This window comes from Elephas maximus, chromosome 2, assembly GCF_024166365.1.
Source record: "Elephas maximus indicus isolate mEleMax1 chromosome 2, mEleMax1 primary haplotype, whole genome shotgun sequence".
Lineage (NCBI taxonomy): Eukaryota > Metazoa > Chordata > Mammalia > Proboscidea > Elephantidae > Elephas > Elephas maximus.
The window spans coordinates 44,688,797-44,713,866 of record NC_064820.1 but is presented as its reverse complement, the minus strand read 5'-3'; the positions used below and the strand labels follow the sequence as shown (position 1 = coordinate 44,713,866).

The window sequence follows — 25,070 nt, the reverse complement described above, 5'->3', positions numbered from 1 at the left end:
TTTTTAAAAACATTTTCTGAGTACTTGTATCTTCTATTTCTTACACTGTTTAGGAAAAATCTTAAAGCACATCATCGATTGTTGAGAAATGCCAGTGACAGTCATAACATGCCGAATTCCCTTACCGGTATAGCATTCTAGATATACTCCAGCTCTTACCCTGAGACCAGCCAAATTATTATCTTTCTAGAGAAATCCTTATGCCTTTCCACCTCCATACTTTTATGCACGCTGGGGAATTATATCTAATTTTATTTATTTAACACATTATCAATAGTATTTTAATCAGCATATTTAAAATGAGCCAGTGAGTATATCAAATCTTCTTCATTATTCTAGATTACAGCGTCCTCATGTCTACCTGCCTGTACACCTTTATGGGCAGCTGGTACACCACAAAACAGGATGTCATTTGTTGGAAGTACAGGTAATATATAATTTGCTTATTTTAAATAGCTACAATGATTTAAAAAAAAAAAAATCTTAATTTCTTTTTTAGATTTTTATTGTGCTGTAAGTAAATTTTACTTAATATTTTTAATATAGTGTCTTTGCAAAAGCTTCCCAAAAGCCTTAAAGTCATTAGCGTAATTGATTTTAAAGTCATCTATCTTATAATTGACTTAGGCATTCTGTGTTTGTAATCCTTAGAAATACCATTGTCCTGCATGCATTGTACTGAATTAAGGGAACATTTACTGGTAACGCTGGTGGCATAGTGGTTAAGTGCTATGGCTGCTAACCAAAACGTTGGCAGTTCAAATCCACCAGGCGTTCCTTGGGAACCCCGTGGGGTGGTTCTACTCTGTCCAACAGGGTCGCTATGAGTTGAAATCAACTCAGTGGCAATGGGTTTCTTAACGGGTTTTTTGTATAGCTAGCCTGTTAGGTAGAGTAAGCAGTCCAATGAAAGTATGAGTTCATTCCTATATAGTTTGTTGAAGAAATTGAAGTCTCTTTAGTAAATAATGGAAACCTTGGTGGTGTAGTGCCTAAGTGCTATGGCTGCTAACCAAGAGGTCAGCAGTTCGAATCCGCCAGGTGCTCCTTGGAAACTCTATGGGGCAGTTCTACCCTGTCCTATAGGGTCGCTATGAGTCGGAATCGACTCGACGGCGCTGGGTTTGGTTTTTTTTTTTTAGTAAATAACATACTAAAAAACTGATTTTCTTTCTTCCTCTTCTTGAGAAGTTAAACTGAACCTCATACAGATTTAGTTATTCCTGGTGAGGAACAAGCTGAAAGTATAAGTTGCTGTTCATTAGGGCCTCACTATTCTCATGTAGGTTATATAATGTGACAGGCTTAGGCAAGCAGTTGTTCTTTGAGTATAATATTTGTACTGGATTTATGACCATGAATATGTCTTGCAACTAGGTGTTTTAAATAAATATAATTTTTCTTACTTTGAAAATAGTTGCAGAAATGCCTTGATGTGTCTGAGCAATAATATACCATACCATATTTTTTACTCAAATAACGCACACCTTCTATATTTGTTTGCCTGCTATGCCCTCCTCCATGAGGTATTTTCATAAGTGTGCTATCCTAATTTTTTTTTTACAGCAACATGTTAAAAAAAATTAAGCCCTCCCCCATGAAGTATTTTTGTAAACGCACTATGCTAATTTTTTTTTTTTACAGCAACATGTAAAGAAATCACAGCACGCTTACTAAAATACCACACGGGGGCAGGGGATGGCTGGGAAACCTAGAAGGGGTATATTATTTGGGTAAAAATACAGTAACATAGCAATTCTGTCTCTTTTTGTATCAGTGTTTGTCTCAGGAGCACAAAGTTTTTAATAAATATACTCCGTAGTTTCATATGTTTTTATATTATGTGAATGAAGACTTATGGAGCAGGCAACTTTATATTTTCTTTAGAAGAAATTCACTAATTTTTAAATGATTCGTTCAGTGCCATTATCTGCCTAGTCTGATAAAATCTAAGCACTGATTTATTATTTTCTATTTAAAAGAAATAATGATAATTATGGCTAACATTTTTATAATGCCAAGTGCCGCGTACTTTGTTAAGCACTTTATATGTAATAATTCACTGAATCATCAAACCCTATGAGGTGGATATTATTTTATCCCTATTTTAGAGATTAGGAAATCTAGACATGGAGGTTAAGTACTATATTTCATGCAAATAACAGGCACTTTCTATGTTTGTTTGCCAACCGTGCCCTCTTCCTGCAAGTTATGTTCATAAGTGCACTATGCTAATTTTTTTTTTTTTTTTTACAGCAACATGTGAAAAAATATTGGCATAGCAGCACTTATGAAAATACCTCACGGGGGAGGGAGTGGTTTTCAAACAAACATAGAAAATGCATGTTATTTGCGTAAAAAATGCAGGAACTTGCTCTTGACCATACAACTGATAAGTCGTAACTCTAGAATATAGACCCAGAACTTGTGTGCTAATGTTGCCTCTTAAGAAATTTCACATAAAATTATTTTAGAATTTTAAATATGCAAAAATTATTAAACTCAAACTTTAAATATGTTTGAAGGTAAAATAAGAAATATACTAAAAACATAATATACTGTTATTCATATGGCATTTTTTTCCCCTCCCTCCAGAATATTATCACAGAACTCTGTCACAACGTTCGAATACCAGATTTGGATAAATGGGAAGAAATTAAAAAACTGAAAGCATCACTTTGGGCCTTGGTTTGTAATAAACACTTACATAAGATCTTTGCAATTTTTAAGATTTTTTCTTTTTTCTCAATATTAAATAAATAAATAAATAATATCATATTTGGAACTTTTTCTTGGATTAATGTTCTAAGACCAGGATTGTTCCTGCCAGTTTATATATTGTTTTTATGCTGAAGAATAGATGTTTGACTTATTAGTTTTTGTGGTTTTAGTTTCCTTTCTGAGACAAATGGAACATTAATTCCAAATGTTTCTTATTTGAGGTTTTCGTTTTTCACATTTTTTGTCTCATTTATAAGGTGGGGTTAAGCTCTGGAAAGAGTTACTCTTGTAAATATACTTTACGTAAGTGATTTCTTTTCTTTCAGGGAAATATTGGCTCATCAAATTGGGGTCTCAATTTGCTACAGGAAGAAAATGTAATTCCAGATATATTAAAACTTGCAAAACAGTGTGAGGTGCTTTCCATCAGAGGGTATGTCCTTTAACTCAGAAGTATTTCTAATGTATATATTGTTATTCACAAGTGGATGTGAGAGGAGACTATTTTATAGCTCAGTATAAAGTGTAGTGCGTCTATGTGTTTATGATCTAAAAAGTCTAAATATTCCAAAGTTATGCCAGAAAAGCTATTGTCCTTTTTTTTTAATCAAACTTGTATTGTCCTCTTTTTATTTTACAGTAATTATTTTTATTTAAAAGGTTCTCATGGTATTTATCATTGTCAATTTGTTCCTCAATTGTTGTAATACTTTTTTACACAAACTAAATAATTTTTAATGGCTTTTTAAAAAATGTAAGTGTAAGTATAGCAGATTATTCTGTGGTTGCTTTAAGAGATCCCAGCTTGGAATTACAAACTGTCATTAATACATGTTTTACATACAGGACCTGTGTATATGTGCTTGGGCTCATAGCCAAAACTAAACAAGGCTGTGATATTCTGAAGTGTCACAGCTGGGATGCTGTGAGGCACAGTCGCAAACATCTGTGGCCAGTGGTTCCAGATGATGTGGAACAGCTCTGTAATGAACTCTCGTCTATCCCAAGCACCCTGAGTTTGAACTCAGAGTCAACTAGCTCCAGGCATAATAGTGAAAGTGAATCTGCCCCATCAAGTAAGTATCAGGACAGGCTCATATAAAGTTAGCCAAAATTAACGTGGGTATTTGTAATTTCCAATTTTAAATGTATGTGTTAAATTCGTAAATTACTTTTTTCTAAGATAATTATTTGGCAGTAATAGCCACTGGGAGAATGCATATCTTTTCACAACAGAGAGTGTAGCCACCAGCCTACATTGTTCTTTCCACTTGCTTTCTAAATAGCCCGTTTTGTCTATGGAAAATCTACACACAGAGAGTTGTATAATAAGACATATGCCAAAAGAACAATGCCCCTTTATTGCTTGTCAGAAAAGAGACAAATCTAACAAGTAAAAATTTCATTCTTCTTCATTTAGGTAGCCTTTTTACTCATTTTTCAGAAGTAGAAATTGTTGAACAAGAGTGCATTTTGAAGGGGTATTATATTCACATGTTCATTTTCAAGAGAAACATTAAGTTTCAAAAGTTAATTAAATAGTGACATTGTTAAAAAATAGAATACCAAAGTTAAATTATATATAAAACAGTTTTTGTGTTTTAAGCCCTATACTAAGTGCTGTCAAGCCAAACCAGTTGCCTTCAAGTCAATTCCGACTCACAGCGACCCTATAAGACAGAGCAGAACTGCCCCATAGAGCTTCCAAGGAACGCCTGGTGGATTCAAACTGCCGACCTTTTGGTTAGCAGCCGTAGCTCTTAACCACCACACCACCAAGGTTTCCAAGTTCTGTTAGTTATATAGAATTAAAGACATGGTTCTTTGTTTTAAGAAGATAGCGCAGCCATATTTCACCAAATCTAAGATGATGTGAAATACAAGATGCACCAATATTTTATGTACCAGAAAGAAAAAAATACTGCCTATTAAAGTGGGACACGTCACTGGTTGCAAGATGCATCCTGACTTTAGAGATGTTAAAAGGTGAAAAAATATGCATTTTAGAATTGACAAAATACAGAAATACAATGCAGTATGCAGATTTATTTTGGATTTTATTTTATCTTCCTCAAAATATAGTTGAAGTAGTTTATAATTATTTAACAAAAAAGTTAGAAATAAAACCAGAATAAAATCCTGTAGCTGCTGTTAGACACCTGAGTTGAGTGTTCTATTCGAGTTGAACACTGAATTTAGATGTTTCTTAGTACCTAAGGCGAAATGGGAAATAAACATGATTGATTTAAACATGAATTTTAAAGGCCATGATTTGGTTCTTTCTAAGTGTATCTTGAGTAGGATTAGAAATTCATTTGTCTAAGATAATTTCTCCTACTTGTTATGATTTGAAGAATAAACCACTAGAAATCTCTATCAGCGTATATAATTTGGACTGTGTTTATCAGAGCTGCCGAGACTAACGCCAGATGATGACTACTGCCCAAAGGCTTGCATTGTTCTGATTGTTTTCTCAGAGTAGTAGTGATGCTTAAATGGAATATCTGGCCTGAAACATGTGTCTTTTTCCTCATGTAATTAAAAAAGAAGAAAAAGAAATTTTAAAGGATAAGTCCAACAAAACCTAACCTATCTGTCAGTGGAGAAATATCTAACGCTTTTGAGCAGTAGATAACCCAGAAGTCAGATGGAGTAAATTTGAATCACGGTACTGCCACTCCCTAGCCTTGTGGTATTAGGCACGTTACTTGACTTTTCTAAGCTTCGGATTCCCTATTGTCTTAGTTATGTAGTGCTGCTATAACAGAAATGCCACAAGTGGACAGCTTTAACAAACAGAAATTTATTTTTTCACTGTTCAGGAGGCTAGAAATTTGAATTCAGGGCACTGGGTCTTGGGGGAAGGCTTGCTTTCTCTCTGCTCTGGAGGAAAGTCCTTGTCTCTTCAGTTTCTGTTCTTTGACTCCTTGGTGATCTTCATGTGGTGTGTTATCTGTCTTCCCTCCATCTCCACTTCTTTGGCTTCCTTATTTAATCTCTTTATATCCCTAAAGAGATTGATTTAAGACACATCTTGCACTAATCCAACTCATTAACATAACAAAGGCGAACCACTCCCAAACCGGGTATAACCACAGGCATAGAGGTTAGGATTTACAACACATATTTTGAAGGAACAGTATTCAGTCCATAACACTTATCTACAAAATGGGGGTAAATAACACACATAGGTATTTTGTACGGTTGAAATGCAAAGTGTCTAACAAAGTTCTGGGCATGTATTTGGTGCTCAGGGTATGGTAGTTATTCTGCAATTTTGCGAGGTAGATATCTTTTTTTTTTTCAAAGGTAAATACATAATTAATTGCCAAATTATGTGCCATAGAAGTTGAGGAGGAAGCAATTAATATGATCTGAATGACTACATGAAGAAGGTAGACGTTAGCAAGGCATTGATGGAGAGATGAGTGGGGAAGGAAAGTAGGTAACGTTACTTACTGAGCACTTGAAGGAATTGGGGGAAGCAAGGATTGTGTAAGGTATAGTCTGTGTCAGTGAGTTGACAAAGCAGAGCAAAGAAACACAGGAAGAAATTATTTTTTATATGTGCTTTCTTCATAAAAAATTTTCTTTCTAGTAAAGGCTTAGAAGTACGAAGTTTTTATAGCCTTTTAAATAATGCTGTATATTGCATAAAAAAAAATGTTGCATAGTTACATAAAATGGACATGTTTGGTAATATTCCTAGTGGTTTGCCTTGGTGCTTTGGATGAGCGTAGTAGCTGTATTTGTTGGGAGCATTCCCCACATATAACCTTTTTTCCCAGCTCCATAACATTCCCATTTGCAGCTTTGGCTCTGAAGTGCTAAAAATTCTAGGCTGTCATGTGGACTTGCATGACGCTCTTCAACTTTTTTTTATTCTCTTGTTCATTTTCCCACCACCATTTTTTTTTTTTTAACAAAATAACGACTCTCTAGAGCTATGCTGTTCACTGACTACGAGTGGTTACTGAGCACTTGAAATGTGGTGGTCTGAATGGAGATGTAGTGGATTTTGAAGACTTAGAACAAATAAAAAAAGATGTAAAATATCTTCCTAAGAATATTTTATATTGTGTATATCAAATGAAAAGGAGCCCTAGTTGCCACTGGTTAAGCACTCGGGTGCTAACTGAAAGGTCGGTGGTTTGAACCCACCAGCCACTCTGTGGGAGAAAGATGTGGCAGTCTGCTTCTGTAAATTATAGCCATAGGAAACCCTATGGGACGGTTTTACTCTGCCCTATGGGATCACGATGAGTTGGAATTGACTTGACGGTAATGGGGTATCACATAATAATATTTTGGGCATAGGGTTAAATAAAATATATTAAAACTGATTTTAACTGTTTCTTTTTACATTTTTAATATAGCTACTAAAAATTTATAATTACATAGGCTGTTTTAAATTTCTGTTGCATAGCACTGCTGTAGAAAGTAGATGGGGTACTCTTCTTTTTTTATATAGCTTATAATATCTTACAGTAAGTGTTAAAATTTTCCTTTTTTTTTTAAGTAATTATATATAGAAGGCTAACATTAATATTCCACTAACGAATTTATGAGTAAGAACATTTGACTTTATACAGAGGTAGCAAAGATTCTTCTTTGACCATCATTATTTCCCTTTAGATGAGATCTCTTTTTAAGCAGGGACTCGAAGGACCACATAGTCCAGGCTGTTGTCATGCATGACCAACTGAATGACAGTCCATGGTCAAGTCTGTCTTTCCCCTTTAATTTCACCCTGAATTGTTATAGAGTTTTTCAGTACTCACTAGAATAATCGAAAGAAACTTCATGTAAGCTGTGCCATATGAGTCCTATAGCTTTTCTTTAGAAATAACAGGAGAGCCTCATGATAACATAATTTTACATTTTATTCAAGTCTGAATTCTGGGTCTCAAGGAAGTTCTTTTCATGTGGCTTGGTAGTGTAATCCTTTATTTCCCCAGATGACTTTTTTATGAACAGTTTTGCTAAAATGTGATCTGTGACTCATAGTTTTCATGTTTTGTTTGCTGTCTTTTATTAATTGCCCCTTCAATCATAGGTATGTTCATAATGGAGGATGACCGGTTTGGCAGCAGCTCTACGAGTACATTTTTCCTTGACATCAATGAGGATGCAGAGCCAGCATTTTATGACCGACCCGGACCTATAAAGGATAAAAATTCATTCCCTTTCTTTGCTTCTAGTAAACTTGTGAAGAATCGTATCTTAAATTCACTTACTTTGCCTAGTAAAAAACATCGTAGTAGCAGTGATCCAAAAGGAGGGAAACTGTCATCTGAAAATAAGACAAGCAACAGGCGAATCAGAACACTTACAGAGCCATCCAGTGTTGACTTCAGTCAGAGTGATGATTTCACGTCCATATCCACAGTACAGAAAACATTACAATTAGAAACTTCATTTGTTGGGAATAAACACATTGAAGACACTGGTAGCACTCCAAGTATTGGAGAGAATGACTTAAAATTCACCAAGAGTCTTGGTACAGAGAATCACAGAGAAAACACAAGCCGAGAAAGGTTAGTTGTAGAAAGTTCAACGAGCTCACATATGAAGATACGTAGCCAAAGTTTTAACACAGACACTACAACAAGTGGTATAAGTTCAATGAGCTCAAGTCCTTCACGAGAAACAGTAGGTATAGATGCTACAACTATGGACACAGACTGTGGAAGTATGAGTACTGTGGTAAGTACTAAAACTGTGAAGACAAGCCATTATTTGACGCCACAGTCTAACCATCTGTCCCTCTCCAAATCGAACTCGGTGTCCCTGGTGCCTCCAGGTTCTTCTCATACACTTCCTAGAAGAGCACAGTCCCTGAAAGCACCCTCTATTGCTACAATTAAAAGTCTAGCAGATTGTAATTTTAGTTACACAAGTTCAAGAGATGCCTTTGGCTACGCTACACTGAAAAGATTACAGCAACAAAGAATGCATCCATCCTTATCTCATTCTGAAGCTTTGGCATCTCCAGCAAAAGATGTGCTGTTTACTGACACCATCACCATGAAGGCAAACAGCTTTGACTCCAGGTTAACACCAAGCAGGTGAGAAAATATACTTTTAAAAATGAACAATAATGGTTGCATTTTAGGAGATATAAATGTAAAACGTGAGCCAGGTTTTACATCGACATTTACATCTACAGAACTGACCAATTGTAATTGTTTACTATGGTAGGTTATAAGCTCCTAGTTACCCGATATGATTTGAAATGGATTCTTGCAGCTGCGAGGGGGGAAAAAGAAACTCCTTTAGGCCCTGAAAGTAAACATATAGGCATTGCAAGGACACACAAGTCACAAGCTTTTTTTTATTTATTTCTCGCTTCTGCAAGGATCGATTTTAAAAAGAAGCGTGTCGGGGGAATCAGGAGCTTAAGACCTACAATAACAAACAACTTTTTCAGGTAGGTCAATTTAAGGCCCCCAAAGTTGACCTCTTTATATATTTTTTAAGATAACCAAATATTTCAGGGAAATTATTTTCAGTTTGTCTTAAGTAGCCGTGGTTATTAAGTAGGCACCTAATGAGCAGTAAATGAATGACTTGACCCTCAGGACTCAGCAGCAACGGGCTGCCTGCACTCGGACATGTAAGAGATTTCTGTGCTATAGTTAAAGACTGCGTGTATCAAAGTGATCAAAGTAAACAGTTTAGATTTTACTTCTTAATGATTCACAGTTACATTTAATTGATGCAGAGGTTTTTTTACATATGTTTTATTTTGGGGCCAAATACTTTTAAGCAATTTTTCTTAATTTTAAATTATTTATTTACATCTGTTTAAATTTATTAATGTGTGTCAAGTATTTAAAATAGTGCCTGGCACATAGTAAGCACTCAGTGAAATTTCGCTGCTACTACTACTATTGTTGGTATTATTAACATTATTAGCATTATTGGTGGTTATTCTTTATGTAACTCACCTGGCTCTTATATGACCAAACTCTTAATGTCATTCAGTAGTTTTGTTTCAGTAATGCTAACACATTTACTAGGAGGGATTCCTGGTAAAAAAAAAAACCTGGTAGCAGGTAATAAATTGTATCTATTACCTGTTGTAGAATTCTATAAATTATGCAATAATGTCTCTTCTACCGTGAATTTACCAGCTTTGACAACCCTACCAATCCAGAATAAAGCCAGGCAAATCTCTTAACAGCTCATCGTTACAAATCTGTGCAGTAAAGTTCATAAATTTTATTCAAAGTGGGTACCTCTGGCCTGCATTCAGAGCTTGTTGGTATTTATTCCAGCAAGCTTGGATATCAGGTTCCTAGGCCTGTAGAAGTAACAGGCTAGAAGCTTCTACCGTTAATCACAAGGAGCCCTAATGACACAGTGGTTAAAAGCTTGGCTGCTAACCGAAAGGTCGGCCATTTGAACCCACCAGGGGCTCCGTGGGGAAAAAGACCAGGTGGTCTGCTTCCATAAATAACTATGGCCTTGGAAACCCTATGGGGCAGTTGTACTCTGTCCTGTAGGGTCACTGTGAATTGGCATGAACTCGATGTCACACAGCAGCAACAACTGGTAGTAACGCTGCAACAGGAAAGGACAGCTGATAAAATTGGTAGCACAGGAAGAAACTTAGGTACAACATGAAAGTATTTGAGAACTCAGAGACTACAGCAGCCTGGTGCCATTCATCCAGAGGCAGTAAGTGCCTTAAACCCAAACCAAATCTGTTGCAGTTGGGTCACTTCCAACTCCTAGCAACCCTATCAGACAGAGTAGAACTGCCCCATAGGGTTTCCAAGAAGTGGCTGGTGGACTAGAACTGCCGACTGTTTGATTAGCAGCCGTGTAAGTAACTTAGCACACCTGAATAAGCAGTAAGAGTACCACTACCCAATACAGTGACCAAAGTGCAGTTAGCTCTGAACCGTCCAGTTAGGTTTATTATATATTATTGAAGCAGGGAGGGAAGAATTTAATATGGCTTAGAATCATTTCTGTTCAAATTGATTGAAATGTAGATAAAAAGCTGTAGCGCTTAAAGATTCCTAAGACAGAACCAGAAAAGACAGCCATCCCAAGTCACTTACTCTTCAATCATTCTGGGTTCTTAGGATCTTATTTCCTGTATTCTTTGTTAGAACCAAAAAAAAAAAAAACCCCGTTGCCATGGAGTCATTACTGACTCTTAGCGACCGTATAGGACAGAGTAGAACTGCCCCGTAGGGTTTCCAAGGAGTGCCTGGTGGATTTGAACTGCCGACCTTTTTGTTAGCGGTTGTAGCACTTAACCACTATGCCACCAGGGTTTCCTTTGTTAGAACAGGAGAAGGTTATTTGAAAATTCTGCTCCTGGAGATTTGCAGTTACTGGCATTATAAGCCTGTATAGGTGTTTTTGATTCCTTAGGGAAAAACAAAAAGCATCCAGAGAAACAGAACAGCTCAAGGCATGGAGGCATGACAAAATTTCATGTTTATCAAATCTTTCACTTACTTTTCAAAATATATTTAGTATATACTGTGTACCAGGTTCCACAGAGGAAAAAAAATGAGTATGGTAGTATTTGCCTTCCTGTTTTTATTTCTGGTTTTCGCCTAGTTCAGAGAAAATGAAAATGATGGAAGATAACTACAAATTTACTTTAAACTTATGGTTTGGAATCCAGTTTTTTTTTTTTTTCTTTCCCCTGTAAAATTGAAAGAGTAGACATACTGATATCTGTGTATGGATAGTACGAATCCATCCATCTTAAAAATCATATCTCACTGAGATATTTCTTTGTGGCATAAGTAGAAATCACTTTGAACTGAGAGTCCTGAATCTTGAGTTCTAATCCTGACACTGAGTGAATGAACTTGGACAAAGTCTTCTGGGCCTCAGCTTCCTCTTCTAGTGAAGGTTGGACTAGATTAGTGGTTTTAAGTTTTTTGATGATGTTATTAAAAAATAAAGGTGTAACCCCCTTTTTTTTCACACACAGAAAAAGGTTTCTGTGGAACCCAATATGTAGAATAGATAAAGATGGAGTAATTCTTGTTGAAGTAGTTATCGGAAAGGAGAGTTATTCACTAATTCCTTCCCTCTACTCCAGTAGTCCTTGACGAATTTTATGAAGTCAGAGAGCTATGACAGAGTACAATTTGAAAACTACTGGTCTACTTAATTTCTAAGGTCTCCTCTAACTTTTTAAAAAAACATTTCTGTAATGTAGTTTAAAAAAAAAAAACAGCACCGCTTTATTAGATTTGTTTATTGATACTTTATTATTGTGAGTATTAGAATTAAACAGTTGCCTAGGACATTCATGATAAAAATTGCCCAAGACCTTTGAATCTCAAATCCCCAAATGCATTCCACAAATTGAAAATATGATTTCTGCAGTGTTGGTAAGGTTCACCCACTTCTGAATGAGTTGACTCTTGATTCACGTTTTTATTTGATCCTTAGAATAGCCCCATGAGTAAGTGGTATTCTCTCAAACAGGTAAGGATGTGGTACTCTCTGCAGTGAGATAGGGAGGTAGGTAGTGTTTCCTCTGGTTACAGAGTGCGCTACATGTGTGGACTCTCTAGTCAGTCTCAAAAGAATGCCAAGGAACTATTGGATGTTCTTTTCTGCCAAAGCCACCTTCTTAAACATTATTTTAAAGGTGTAAAATAAATAAACTTGTTTTATAGCAAAATGATAAATGAAAATTTTTGTTTCATAAAGTAGAAATTAGGCGTGGTTTTTGCTTTGATGATCTTAAGCTACCATTTATGAAGCATTTTAAAATGAGTTTTACAGAATAATTTTTTTTTTAATGTCAGGCTACGTTAGTACATTGTAAATGACTTGTTTTTTTCAAATAGCAGTGTACTGGTACATAGAGATGTACAGCCTTGCATAGTGCCTTCTGCATACAATACAGATGTTCCATAAATAGTTTATTACATCTATCGCATGATCCAGAGTTTATGTGAGAAAAGTGTAACTTATGTGGAAATATTAGTATACCGTATTTGTTATGGAATCACTATTAAGGAGTACTTTGAGGAGATAGCAGCACTTCATATAAGGCTATCCCTTGTAACATTTATAAAGATATCCTTTTTGCTGTTTTGTGACTGTCTTCTCTGTTACGCATATCTTTAGTTGATGAAAGCATTAAAGTAATTATCACATAACAATAAGTAATTGATTTTATTTTTCATAAATATAACATTAAATAGAATTAATAGATATGTTGTTGGTTATATGATAGCAAATCTAGCAGTCTCGAGTAACTGCAAAAATAGTTCTTGCACCATACCTCTGAGGTCAGTTTCTTTTGTTTCTTCTAGTGGTTGGAAGTTACCATGCTATTGGAGTTAGCTTAAAACCACTTCTGATATTAAAATTCCATTGACAGAAAATGCAGGTGCTCGTCTTTTTACCTTTACCCGGGAAACTGTAACAGTTGTTTTTTGGTAGCAGGCAACATTATTGGTAACATTTTATCAATTTTTAATAGCTAAATATTTTTAAGTTTTTATATGTTCCCAGTGAACAAGATGGCACTACTTAATACTTGACTAGCTACTTGTCTTTTATGAAGGTAGGAAAATAAGTCATAATTGCTTTATATGGTTAATATTACAAATCAAGAAACTAATGTAAGTTTTTTTGTGTGTGGTACTTTAGGTTCATGAAAGCCCTGAGTTATGCTTCATTAGATAAAGAAGATCTATTAAGTCCTATTAATCAAAATACCCTGCAGCGATCCTCCTCAGTGAGATCCATGGTGTCCAGTGCTACGTGTGGTAGCTCAGATGACTATATTGGTCTTGCTCTTCCAGTAGACATCAATGATATATTCCAGGTATTCTCATAAATTTTATTATTTTCTTTTTTCATATTCTATAACTGCTTACTAGAAGTTATAATTTACAGTAAATTTAGTTTTTGGAAAGTTTTTTTTTTTTTTTAAGGCAGTTTTGTTTAAAGGAATTTTAAGATGAAAATTATTTCCCCTTTCTCATCTCTTCTGTACTTTTTTAATTTAGTATTTTCAGGTCCCCAGAACATTATCCTTCCCTTTCATCTTATGCTGAATAAGTATCATGTTTCATTTCTTTATCTATCTGTAGAAATATAATGAATTCCTAACCTTATTATTAGGTAAATTTGACTTATTCCTTGTTTTTAAATCCTTGATCCTGTTTATCTTACACAGAGCAGCTATATGTGGTGTCCAGCCTTAGAAGGTAGCCCTAATCCCATAAGACACCCACAGATCTCTAAAGGGTATATAGTACTAAAGAATATGCAATGACTCCGAAGCCTAAGGACATTTTAGATAAATGCTAAAATTATTATTTTAATATCCATTTAACTCACCAAGAATGTAATAAGGACTTTTAGGGTAATTTGTTATTTCCTCAAGTTTTGGTAATTTAAACTTATTCAGTAAACTTTTCATTGTAAGTTTATAAAACCAAAACCCACTGCCGTCGAGTCGATTGTAAGTTTATATGCTATAGTAATTCTATTTAAATTGTATTTCATTAAATTTTTCCAATATTTATAACGTGGACTTCTTTTTATAGCAGAACTTACTATGATTTTATACTATTTTAGGTGAAGGATATTCCCTATTTTCAGACAAAAAACCTATCTCCACATGACGATCGAGCTGCAAGAGTGTTTGCCCATGATGCAGGAGGTAAATGCATGACCTTTGCTCTAGAAACTCTTTATGAGTGGGGAAAGAAAAAAAGATTCTTAGTTCTTTTTAATAGGAATGAAACAAAAAGTTTAGACATACCCACTTTTGGGTCAACTTAAAAGTTATACCAAAATATTAATGAGTTAATTTAAAATTAAACAACAAATGTTTGTGAGGGACCTAAGAAGGCGGTCTTCCATCCAAGTACCCTGTCTCTCAAGAAGGTAAAAACCTAGACCATTTGTTTCAGTTTTTAAAAAGTGGTATATGACACACTTGTAACACTAGTCCTCATAGGTCCAAGAAACAACTGTTTGTTTGAAGAGATAAAAATGTACTTAATAAATTCCATGATGTCTCCTTATTATGAATCTTAGTATTTTTATGAATGTTGCTGTTGTTGTTGTTAGGCACCGTCGAGTCGATTCCGACTCATAGCAACCCTATAGGACAGAGTAGAACTGCCCCATAGGGTTTCCAAGGAGCGCCTGGTGGATTTGAACTGCTGACCTTTTGGTTAGCAGCTGAGCTCTTAACCACTGTGCCACCAGGGCATATATGCATATGAACATAATATATATGCATATAAACCACAGGTTTTATAGCTTCATAATCAGTGATTAAAAAAAAAAAATACTACCATACTCAATCATTTTCTTTAGGCAAATATTGAGGATGTTTGAAATGAGCCTTAATTGTATATTATTAATTTTCCATTAAAAATCCCATATTAAAGTAATAATATAAATATCTACTGATTTTAGTTATTTTCATAATTTAAAGCAAATTATTCTTTTTTTTCTCCCAGTTAAGGTTAGATTTTTAAGACATAAAAAGAGTTCTGGTTTTCTTTCTTTCCTAATTTCCCTTCTTTAAAATTTCATATACGTAAAGACACCTTGAAAGAGGTATTACTGATAACTAGCTTTATTGCCTTATGTTTTGTATTTACTTATGCACAGGTCTTCCATCTGGAACTGGAGGTCTTGTAAAAAACTCTTTTCACCTGCTGCGACAGCAGATGAGTCTTACGGAAATAATGAATTCAATCCATTCAGATGCTTCTCTGTTTTTAGAAAGTACGGAAGACACTGGACTACAGGAACATACAGATGATAACTGCCTTTATTGTGTCTGTATCGAAATTCTGGGTTTCCAGCCCAGTAACCAACTAAGTGCAATATGTAGTCATTCGGGTGAGTAATCATGCCTTTCAAGATGAATCTCCCTGCACTTGAATCTGCTGCAGTTATACATCATCCATCTCCCGCCCTATTGATCCTCCCTGCTTACTCCATTCCCGTTACCTCAACTGAGTCTAAAATTACGTCTTCATCTCTAATCTTGTTATTCCACTTTCATGAGGAAAGGTTTTGAAAAAGTTGTTTCTAAATATACCTTTAGTTATCAAATCTTTTGCCAGTAGTTTTATTTTAAAAATCAAGATACAGTGTTTATTAAGTAGCCTGTTTTACTTTTAAATGCCTGACAGAGAAGATACATAATTTCCTTAATAACTACAATTTTTAAACTATGCTAAATTTACAGATCTTCTTTTCCAAAGAACCAAGACATTTTCTGCCTAGTATTTAAATAGTAATCTTTGGAAGATCTTAGAGGTGAGATGAGGTGATGATAGGAAACCAAGATAGGAAGTGGAAACCAAGATAGGAGGAAGTAGTACGAGTTGACATTGGTCTAGTTTCCAGGACTTTTGAAAATACAGGTTTTTTCCTCTTCTCTGACAATGCGCTGTAGTGAAAAGAGCACTGGACTAGCTATCAAGAGAACTAAGGTTCTGTCTTCTAGCTGAGTGTGTATCTTCTTTCTCTGAATCTGTTTTCTAAATAAGATGAAAACTTTATCTAATTTCCAAAATTTCTTACAGAAATTGTGTGATTTCATAGGTTGCTCAGTGTTATGTCCTAAAAGGATAACCAAAGTCTTCCTGATTTCCATTCACTATAGTCACTGGGTAACTTAGTGTGTGTGCTCAGGGAAATTATAAATAAAGTTGATGTCAGTTGGGTAACACTAAGATGTTCCATTGACTTCAAAATCCCATCTAGGAGTACCTTAGCAATGCATGCGTAGTCTAGTAAATTTAATTCTGAGGAATAAACAGCTTTTAAGATAAGGTGGGAAAGTGTGATTCTTCTATTGGTACTTACCAATAGAAAAGAAAAGCAAGTCATAGAATAATACATACAGGTTAATCCCACCAATACACACACACAGCAAGAAGGAGAAATATAAATTAGCAAAAGATCTGAAATGATATATATCAAACTTTTAAGACTGTATTTACCCATGGAAAGGGGAATTTAGATAGGAACGGAAGGGATAGAAGAGAGGTAGATAATTAAGATTCCTTTACTTTTTATTCTATATACATATCTTTGATTTTTTTTAAATAATCATATTCAATATACAGCTTTAGTAATTTAGGAAAATAAAATTTTATTTATAAGTATCTTCAGAATTTAACAAGTTTCACTATCTGAGGAATCACTCTTTGGACAGTCTGAATTTACTTTGAAAATCTTCATTATGAAAAGTGTTAAAAACTGGAAAGAAATTGTAAGAATCATCTCTGTAGTATACCATGCAAGCATAAGAGTTAAACATTATGATACTTTCATTGAAATGATTACTTTTTGCTTCAGACCTTCAAGACATTCCATATTCTGATTGGTGTGAGCAGACGATCCATAACCCTTTAGAAGTGGTTCCCTCTAAGTTTTCGGGGATTTCTGGATGCAGCGATGGGGTATCTCAGGAAGGCTCAGCCAGCAGCACCAAAAGCACAGAATTGATACTAGGTGAGTTTTCAGATTCAAATCTAAGCATTGTTAATAAAACTGTACTTAGAATTTTCATAGGTGCTGTAACTTCGTGCTGTCAGAGAACTAGGACAGGTCAGTTTTAACGAGGCGTATTTAGCAAGCTCTTCAATATTGTGCCTGTATCAGCAGCTGACACATACCCCCTTAGCTGCCTCCTATCATTAGAGTTTTGCTCCCAAAATGACTGGCAGATCATGTGCAGCTGGTCTCAGTGTTTGTTCTTTAACTGGGCAAAGTTTAAAAACAAATCCATGAGTCATAATCATAGTTTGTTGTGATGCAGATAAAATACTTCACACCGATTTTTTTTTTCAGGTGTTAAAACAATTCCAGATGATACACCAATGTGCCGTATTCTCCTTCGAAAAGAAGTTCTGAGATTAGTAATTAATTTGAGTAGTTCAGTTTCAACTAAATGTCATGAAACTGGACTTTTAACGTGAGTATGAGTATTATTTATTGTTTTTTCTGTTTTCTGGTGAAAAAGATATTTGATATACTTCTAGTTAGACTAATTAGCTTCTATCAGTAGTTATCAACTGTTTGTATGCTTGAGGCTAGATTTGGTTCACATACTTCAACCAAAACAACACGTGACAACAGATTGAATGCAGAAGCAGAGATGAAAACGTAGCTATCCTCTGTTAAGCTAGACTTTAAAGATATTTGCAAAAATATAAAACCCACTGCTAGTCTTCTCACTTTATAAAAAATAGTTATTTTTCATTAAAATATGTTATTTATATTAACGCATAATAGATTTATTTTAAAAATGAGTGTCTTTTTGTCGTCTCAGTTTTAATTTCTGATGGTAATTATGTATATATACCTTGGTGGCATACTGGTTAAGTGCTACAGCTGCTAACCAAAAGGTCGGCAGGTCAAATCCACCAGGCACTCCTTGGAAACCCTATGAGGCAGCTCTACTCTGTCTTATAGGGTCGCTATGAGTCAGAATTGACTCGACAGCAATGGGTTTGGTTTTTGGTTTTTATAACCCACAAAAAAATAAGCTTTTGGGAGTTTGCAATAAATTTTAAAGACATAGAGGAGTCCTAAGACTACAAGTTGAAGGAAAGCTGGTTTACATAAAACAAGTGATATTTTCTTGGTTTAACTTTTTTCTTTCTCAATTAAATTTGCATAATTTTCATTGTTTTTCTAAATCACAGCAACATGATAAAAGAAAATTCAGACTGCATCTACACCATCTTTGATTTGCACTATCTAAAGCAGTGGTTCTCAAAAGAAATGCACCTCAGATCTCCTGTGGGGCTTGGAACAATAGTAATGCAGGTGCCAGGGTTCCTTACAGACCTCCTGGAGCAAAGCTGTAGGAGTGGGCCTTGACCTGTGTACCCCTGCCTGTCCCCGAGCTGAATCCGCCGAGGTGCTGTCCTAGCTAAAAACCATGATTTGAAGTGTTGAAACCTAGGCAGAAATAGTTCAGTCAAAAATATTAATAACTTCAAAAACTCACTTCTGTTTTCCAACTTTGTTTTGAAAATATTTGAGTTATCCTAGGTTGATAAATAAATTTTGCAATTTCTCATCCCAGTGAAAAAAGAATGTCTCTGACTTTCCAGGAAACATTCAAGTTTTGATAATTTGAAAAGAAATAACCCCAAACTTAAAATAGCTAATTTAAGTGGAAGGTAGGAATATTTAATATTTTATGTTCTTATGCCATCCCCCCATGTAAAGTTTAATCAGTAGCTTAAGGAAAAACTATTTAAAAAGTAGATGATATTTTGGAAGAAGAATAGGTAAATCTTGATGATAATTTTTATCACACCGAAGCCTTTTCTTTCATTTTAGAATTAAGGAGAAGTATCCTCAAACGTTTGACGACATATGTCTTTACTCCGAGGTTTCCCATTTGCTGTCACACTGCACATTTCGACTCCCATGTCGGAGGTTTATACAAGAATTATTTCAAGATGTACAGTTTTTACAAGTAAGTCAATTTGTATTTCTGGCATTTGTCTTCCAAGATTAATTCTGTGTTTGAATTTAGTTAAAAGAGAGATTATATCGATTTATGTGCTTGAAAGTTATTCACAATTTACTGCTTCTTTCCAGATGCATGAAGAAGCAGAGGCTGTGTTGGCAACACCACCAGAGCAACCTATAGTTGATACATCTGCTGAATCCTGACCTCATATTTATGACCTATATATATATTCATATGTGTGGATTTCCTGAAAGCCTCAGAAAATGCTGAAGGACTGGACAGCAAAGACAGGAGTATCTTCTGCACACTGTTCAGCGATTACTGGTACATGAACAGTTGGAACTGCTGACTTCTGCAACCAAAACAACTTCCTTCTCTCCCCCGTTGAGCCCTTTGAGGGAGGAGTTCATTATTCATCACCAGTTTTATGAGTTTCATTTACCGTTGTATGCAAGAGCCAAGCACTGAATACCTTTGTAGGTTTCCTATTTTTTTTTTTTTCTTCATTTTAAGAGGATAATGACAGTGGAACAACGATAGGATATGCGGAAGCGCCCTCACACAGTTACATCTGAAGTTGTTTTTAGGGTAAACGCAAAGATGCCTTGTTTGTTAACTAATTGGTGAAGACCAGGACTCTGTGTCTCTGAGGCTGCATCCTGTTACCACATGGGGTGTGCTCTGACTGCTGGTTATTAGAGGGGAACTTTGGCCCTGCCACATTTTTCTTAATGTTGGTAACACTACTTCAGAGGTTTGTAACCTCAAAGCGAAAGAAGAGCCTCAACAACCCGGGACTTATAAGTTATTTTTATGTTACTAGGATTACATAAAAGTTCTTACTTGTTTTCTGTCTCTTCAACTTTGTTGCAATGTAATATTATAGGCTATTTGAACCGATTAAGGTTTTTCACTACAGTTCCTGATTAAAATCAGAAAGTTATAACTCAGTTGACAGTACTTTCCATTTATAGAATACATGTTTTCAGTGGACTTCTGTTTTCATCACTTTCTCATATCTCACTTTAAATGGGAACTTAAACAGCAAGCACTATTAATTTAGGCCTAAAGCAAAAGAAAGCATTAAATAAAGCTTTGGATCTCCTAAGGAAAAGGTAAGTTTACCTACAGTATACACATTCCATGGGAAAATAAGAGCCATATTTCCTTTTTAAAAATCATTAATAAAACTGGTTATTAAATTTAAAAATTGTAGTGAAAAGCCTTAAGCACCAAATTTTAAAGCAGCAGTAATTTAATTTTTATACCAGTGTTCTTGTTTTGCACAGATTAAATGCAGTGACAGGTGAGTTTGTGAGTACAGTAATTGCCTTTATCACATTTGTGAAATTGTTTAGTTGATGAGGGCAAGGTTTTTTGTTTGTTTAATCTGTATATGTCTAAAGATATTCAGAAATTTTTACAGGAATTAAACATATATGCAAATTTGTATATAAAAATAGCACGGCCATCATCGTTAGAATGCTTGTAAATGAAAGGAATATCTTTTTTGAGATCTATATATAAGTAGAAAAAAACTCCAGCTGGACTGATTAGGACCCTTTTTTAATTCATTTGTGTATACCATTTTTTACAATTATATATGAGTTTTGACACAGTCATAGCCCATTGATGAATATTTTCCCATGTTGCAGACCCTTTTTGTTATGGGTTTGTTCTTTGAGATATCTGTAAAGAGCCCTGGGAACCAGAAAAAAAAACTCACAGAGATGCGCCTTTTTTTGTTTGTTTGTTTAATTTCCTGGCACTGAAAGTTCCCGTTGGGATGAAACCTTTCATCTCACTCCCTAACACCTCTTTGACTGCACTTCAGTGAATCGTTCTTATGTGCACTGTGTAGCAACTTACATTATAGCAAAGCAGATAAGGGCTGTAAGCTGCTGCTTATGTTAGAAAGTGGTTCTTCAGATTTTCTCTTATAAAGCCCAATTGAAGATAAAACATTTTTTTTTTTTTAGCTTTATCGCTGAACCCAAGTGTTTACTTAAATGTCAGTAGTACTTTCCAGAACGTTGCCTGTCACCTTGGTCTTTGGTCTTGGATAATTAAACTGCCTTTCCAGAGAACCAAATGTCAGAGATACTAGACCAAATAGTGGTTAAAAACTCGCAAGCAAGTAATGTAGTAATCTTGCTCATAATGGGATTAACATATTTTAGACATTCATTTTAAACACTACCTCAGTTAATATAGAGTATAAAATCTGTGGTTTAATCCCTCTAAAGTAACCAGTAATTTGTTTTGACGCACACCGCCACTCCCATCCCTATACCCCACCCCTGTCATCCTTCCTGAAATTAAGACTTAGTTACTATTAGCCTGAACAGTTTTTTGATGGTTACTTTGAAAGACATTTATACATTATTATAACTGCCTATAGCACTTAGTTTGGGGAGACTCTCAGAGCTTTGTGGTTATAGTAAACTAAGAAAATGAAATGTCAGTACTTAAATTTATAATGCTATTTGGTTTATCCTTGGTTTCCCTGACAGGTCTAATGTGTTTTCTCTGAGTACTTACTTGTTTGTATAAAAGTAGACTTATGATGAAAAATGCTCACATGCCGTGCCAAGTGATTTAGATGTTTAAAAATACTAAATTATAGCAGAAAAGGTTAGGAATGATGTCAGTGATAATAGAAGTAATTAAGAAAATTATCTATAAATAATAGATACTATCAGACTATAGAATACCAAAATAATGTCAGGACTGTAGTTTTTCAAGATTTTAGAATTAGTCTATATATAAATTTTTACTATGGGTAGTTACCGAATAATTCGGAGGAATCTGGGCAGTTGTGCTGGTTGTAAACTGTGAATTTCTAATTGTAAAGTGAATTGTCATTTCTAATTGAATTTTTTTTCTCAAGAATTCAGCTTCACGTACTGAGTAAATACTAACAGATAAGAACATTAGAAATTTAGTATTTATAATAATACGGTCTAAAATTTCTTATACATTTATTTCCTGTTTATGCTTAGCTAGATTTGAGGAGGGAAAACGGCTTTTTTCCCTAATTAAAATTTTTGTAATAAGGATCGGTAGCACAAGGACATGCTGTAAGTCAGAGGCCCTTGGGAGGTGTATACCTTGTTACTCTGGTATAATAATGTGTACAGGTCCTTTTGAGGTGGAGGCTCTTTTATCTGGAGCTTGAGAGAATGAAAGCTGAGTTTTTCAGGGCATGTCACAATGCCAAAGTGTTCAACAGTGAGGTGTCAGTGCTTATTTAGATTTGTCTACTGCTATTTATATAAAATTTTATCTCATTCCATTCAGAGGATGCCTTTTATCCCCACATGAAAGCACAGATCATTAAGCAATAAAAACAATCAAATGTTCATTGAAATGATAACTGCAATTGTTTTTGCGTGGTAAGAGTGAGGTGCTAATTTTCTGGTGTGGGTTAGCTTTGTAAACTACCTTGGAAAATTTCCTTTGGCAGTAAGGTTTTTTCCCCTTTAGTCTCATGCCTCCAGTTTTGTCTCAAACTCACAGTCCATTAAAACATAGGAAAAAGAAAAGGTAGACTTGACTGAGAGAGACTTTTATGAGAAGAGCTGTTCAGAATAAAAACGTTTCAGATTTTCCAAAATGAAGGTTTGGGAAGGGTCACCATTTTCTCCCCATTCATAGAATACATTGTTCCCATCTTCATCTCCAGTCTCACTGTAGCCGAGTTTCTCTGGGAAAGCATACCAGTGAAATTAAATATTAGAATCCCTGAGAATCTTTCTAGGTCTTTTTTTCCTTGAGGCCCAAGCTCCCAGGGTATTTTTCATTCATGGTAGGTTTATGTGACCCACACAGAATGTGGATTGTTTCCCCTTTGGAGTATTTTTGTAATGGAGGTGGACAGCAGTGCCACGGCACGCATAAATTGCACATTTTGTTTGACTTTCTTTATAAACTATTTAATTTGAAACCTACGTAGTGTATGCCCCAAAAAAGCATACCTTGCAATTTTGCCACTAAATAGGTTGATTTAGCACAAAATGCAAAGACTTGGGGTAGGGGGGTTAAAAAAAAAAAAAAAAGTTAATATAGTTGAAAACTTTCCATTACTGGCCTGTCAGAAACCTAAAGCTGCATTGTAAGACAAATGGTGTAAATTAGTTCTGAACGTGGGAAGGGACCGGGAAAAGAATCTCAGACTTACTGCTCCCGCACCACACGATTTTCTTCTTTCTTTAGTAACGCTGCTACATATTTGGAGGTTCTGGTGGATGTAGGTCACTGAACAGACATTGAAATCTGATTTATATTGTATAACTGTAACATAGAAAGAAAAAGTATTTATATATTTTCCGTAAGAATATTTCATTGAGTTGTGTATAATTTAAATAAGATTTGTCCCCAAATGGGTTTGCTCACCTTGATTTTTTTTCCTTCTTGTGGTTTTCTTGTTTTGTACAATGTGTACAGTTTATGTCAAGGGCATTAAAAGCCTCCTGAAGCATAATCTTATCAAAGGGATACATTGTTAATAAAATGTACTTAAAATTCGTAAACATGTGTTGTTTTTTATTTAAAAATTTTAAACACTCAGTGTTCATATGGCCTCCAGTAAAGGTGACTTTTAGGTACCCCAGGTAAAAAAAAAAAAAAAAGTAATTCAGTAACATAGATGGAGGCTCTTCCAAATGTTTTGAAATGCCTATTTTCACTTTCTTACATTGTTCATAACATGGAGCCCTGGTGGCACAGTGGTTAAGAGCTCAGTTACTAACCAGAAGGTCAGTAGTTTGAATCTACCAGCTGCTCCTTGGAAACCCTATGGGGCTGTTCTGCTCTGCTCTCTAGGATTGCGTAAGTCAGAATCGACTGCACGGCAGTGGGTTTGGTTTTGGTTTTTATTTTCACTTTCTTAAGCATTGTTCATAATGTAATCAAACATGTTTATAGTTACTCATCTCAAATCATTATTATAAAGGGTTTGGAAAAATGGATCTATCTTTAGACAAAACAACTGAATTTTTTGAGGACACAGTGTAATATACGAGGCAGGTCATGGTGATGATAATGACTTTTCTGAGTAAGGTACAGTATTTGATTTCTTACTCATTAACTGGCCTGATCAGATAGGCTCATTTACAGCCACCTAGTGTTGGAAGATATCACAAGGAAAACATCAAGCCTGGAGAATAAAATTCAGTGTCAAAGCTAGGGTCTGTTTTAATTAAATGTGGTAAAATGTGTGTCTTAAGTTTATGAAATAGATTTATTTCAGACAGTTTGGTCTTCACGTTTCTACGTATTTTTCTCATTCACTTTCACTACATATGTTGTTCATTAAAACGTAGTTAACCCCAGAATAAACTTAAGCACATTCATTTTGCAGCTGATCTGAGTCATAGCTGAACTTTAAAAAGGTTATTTCTTTTAAAAAAATAAATGGTATATAAAAATATTCAAAAGTATTGATTTCAAAAAAAGTGAAACTAAAATACTCAAAATTTGTTTATTGCTTATTTTAGAGTACTAAGACAACCACATTTGCTTTAGTCCTTTAAACTCAGTGATACATCTAGATAATGGTCGTAAACATCCATTTCAACTGCTAAGTCTGAGGGGTCTTCGCCTTGTAAATCCTTTGAAATGAAAGCCAGCTTTTTATCAAGCTCTTAGAAGAAATATTTGGTATTAAGAATAATTCAATTTGATTTTTAATAATTACATATTCCAGTAGTTAATCACATTCACTGTAACTAATTAGAATGGATTAAGTACAAGAATGTCAACAAGCGTGGTCCATGACCTTAAGCATGGCCCATGACTCTGTGTTGTGAACAGTTTCCTGCTCCCAGTCTCTGCTAAACCATCTCAGTACCCCGCACACAGCTGAGAACCATTCTAC

The 25,070-nt window shown here is 35.0% G+C and overlaps 1 protein-coding gene across 4 annotated transcripts in view; it reads left to right on the top strand.

The window, feature by feature from the left end:
* The window catches only part of RICTOR (RPTOR independent companion of MTOR complex 2), a 148,826-nt gene extending 125,111 nt beyond the window's left edge, over positions 1-23,715 (top strand). Inside the window, exons 27-39 of one of the 4 annotated variants that reach the window (XM_049862693.1) lie at positions 340-427; positions 2,596-2,688; positions 3,048-3,154; positions 3,568-3,797; positions 7,778-8,789; positions 9,080-9,151; positions 13,369-13,546; positions 14,305-14,389; positions 15,469-15,588; positions 17,059-17,214; positions 17,554-17,677; positions 19,057-19,195; positions 19,321-23,715. In XM_049862693.1, coding sequence (XP_049718650.1) covers positions 340-427; positions 2,596-2,688; positions 3,048-3,154; positions 3,568-3,797; positions 7,778-8,789; positions 9,080-9,151; positions 13,369-13,546; positions 14,305-14,389; positions 15,469-15,588; positions 17,059-17,214; positions 17,554-17,677; positions 19,057-19,195; positions 19,321-19,395 — 2,479 coding nt within the window. In that variant the 3' untranslated portion in view covers positions 19,396-23,715. Of the gene's footprint in view, positions 1-339; positions 428-2,595; positions 2,689-3,047; positions 3,155-3,567; positions 3,798-7,777; positions 8,790-9,079; positions 9,152-13,368; positions 13,547-14,304; positions 14,390-15,354; positions 15,589-17,058; positions 17,215-17,553; positions 17,678-19,056; positions 19,196-19,320 lie in introns of all 4 variants that reach the window. The other 3 variants (XM_049862674.1, XM_049862704.1, XM_049862684.1) reach the window with 3 other exon arrangements.
* The last annotated feature ends 1,355 nt before the right edge of the window (positions 23,716-25,070 follow it).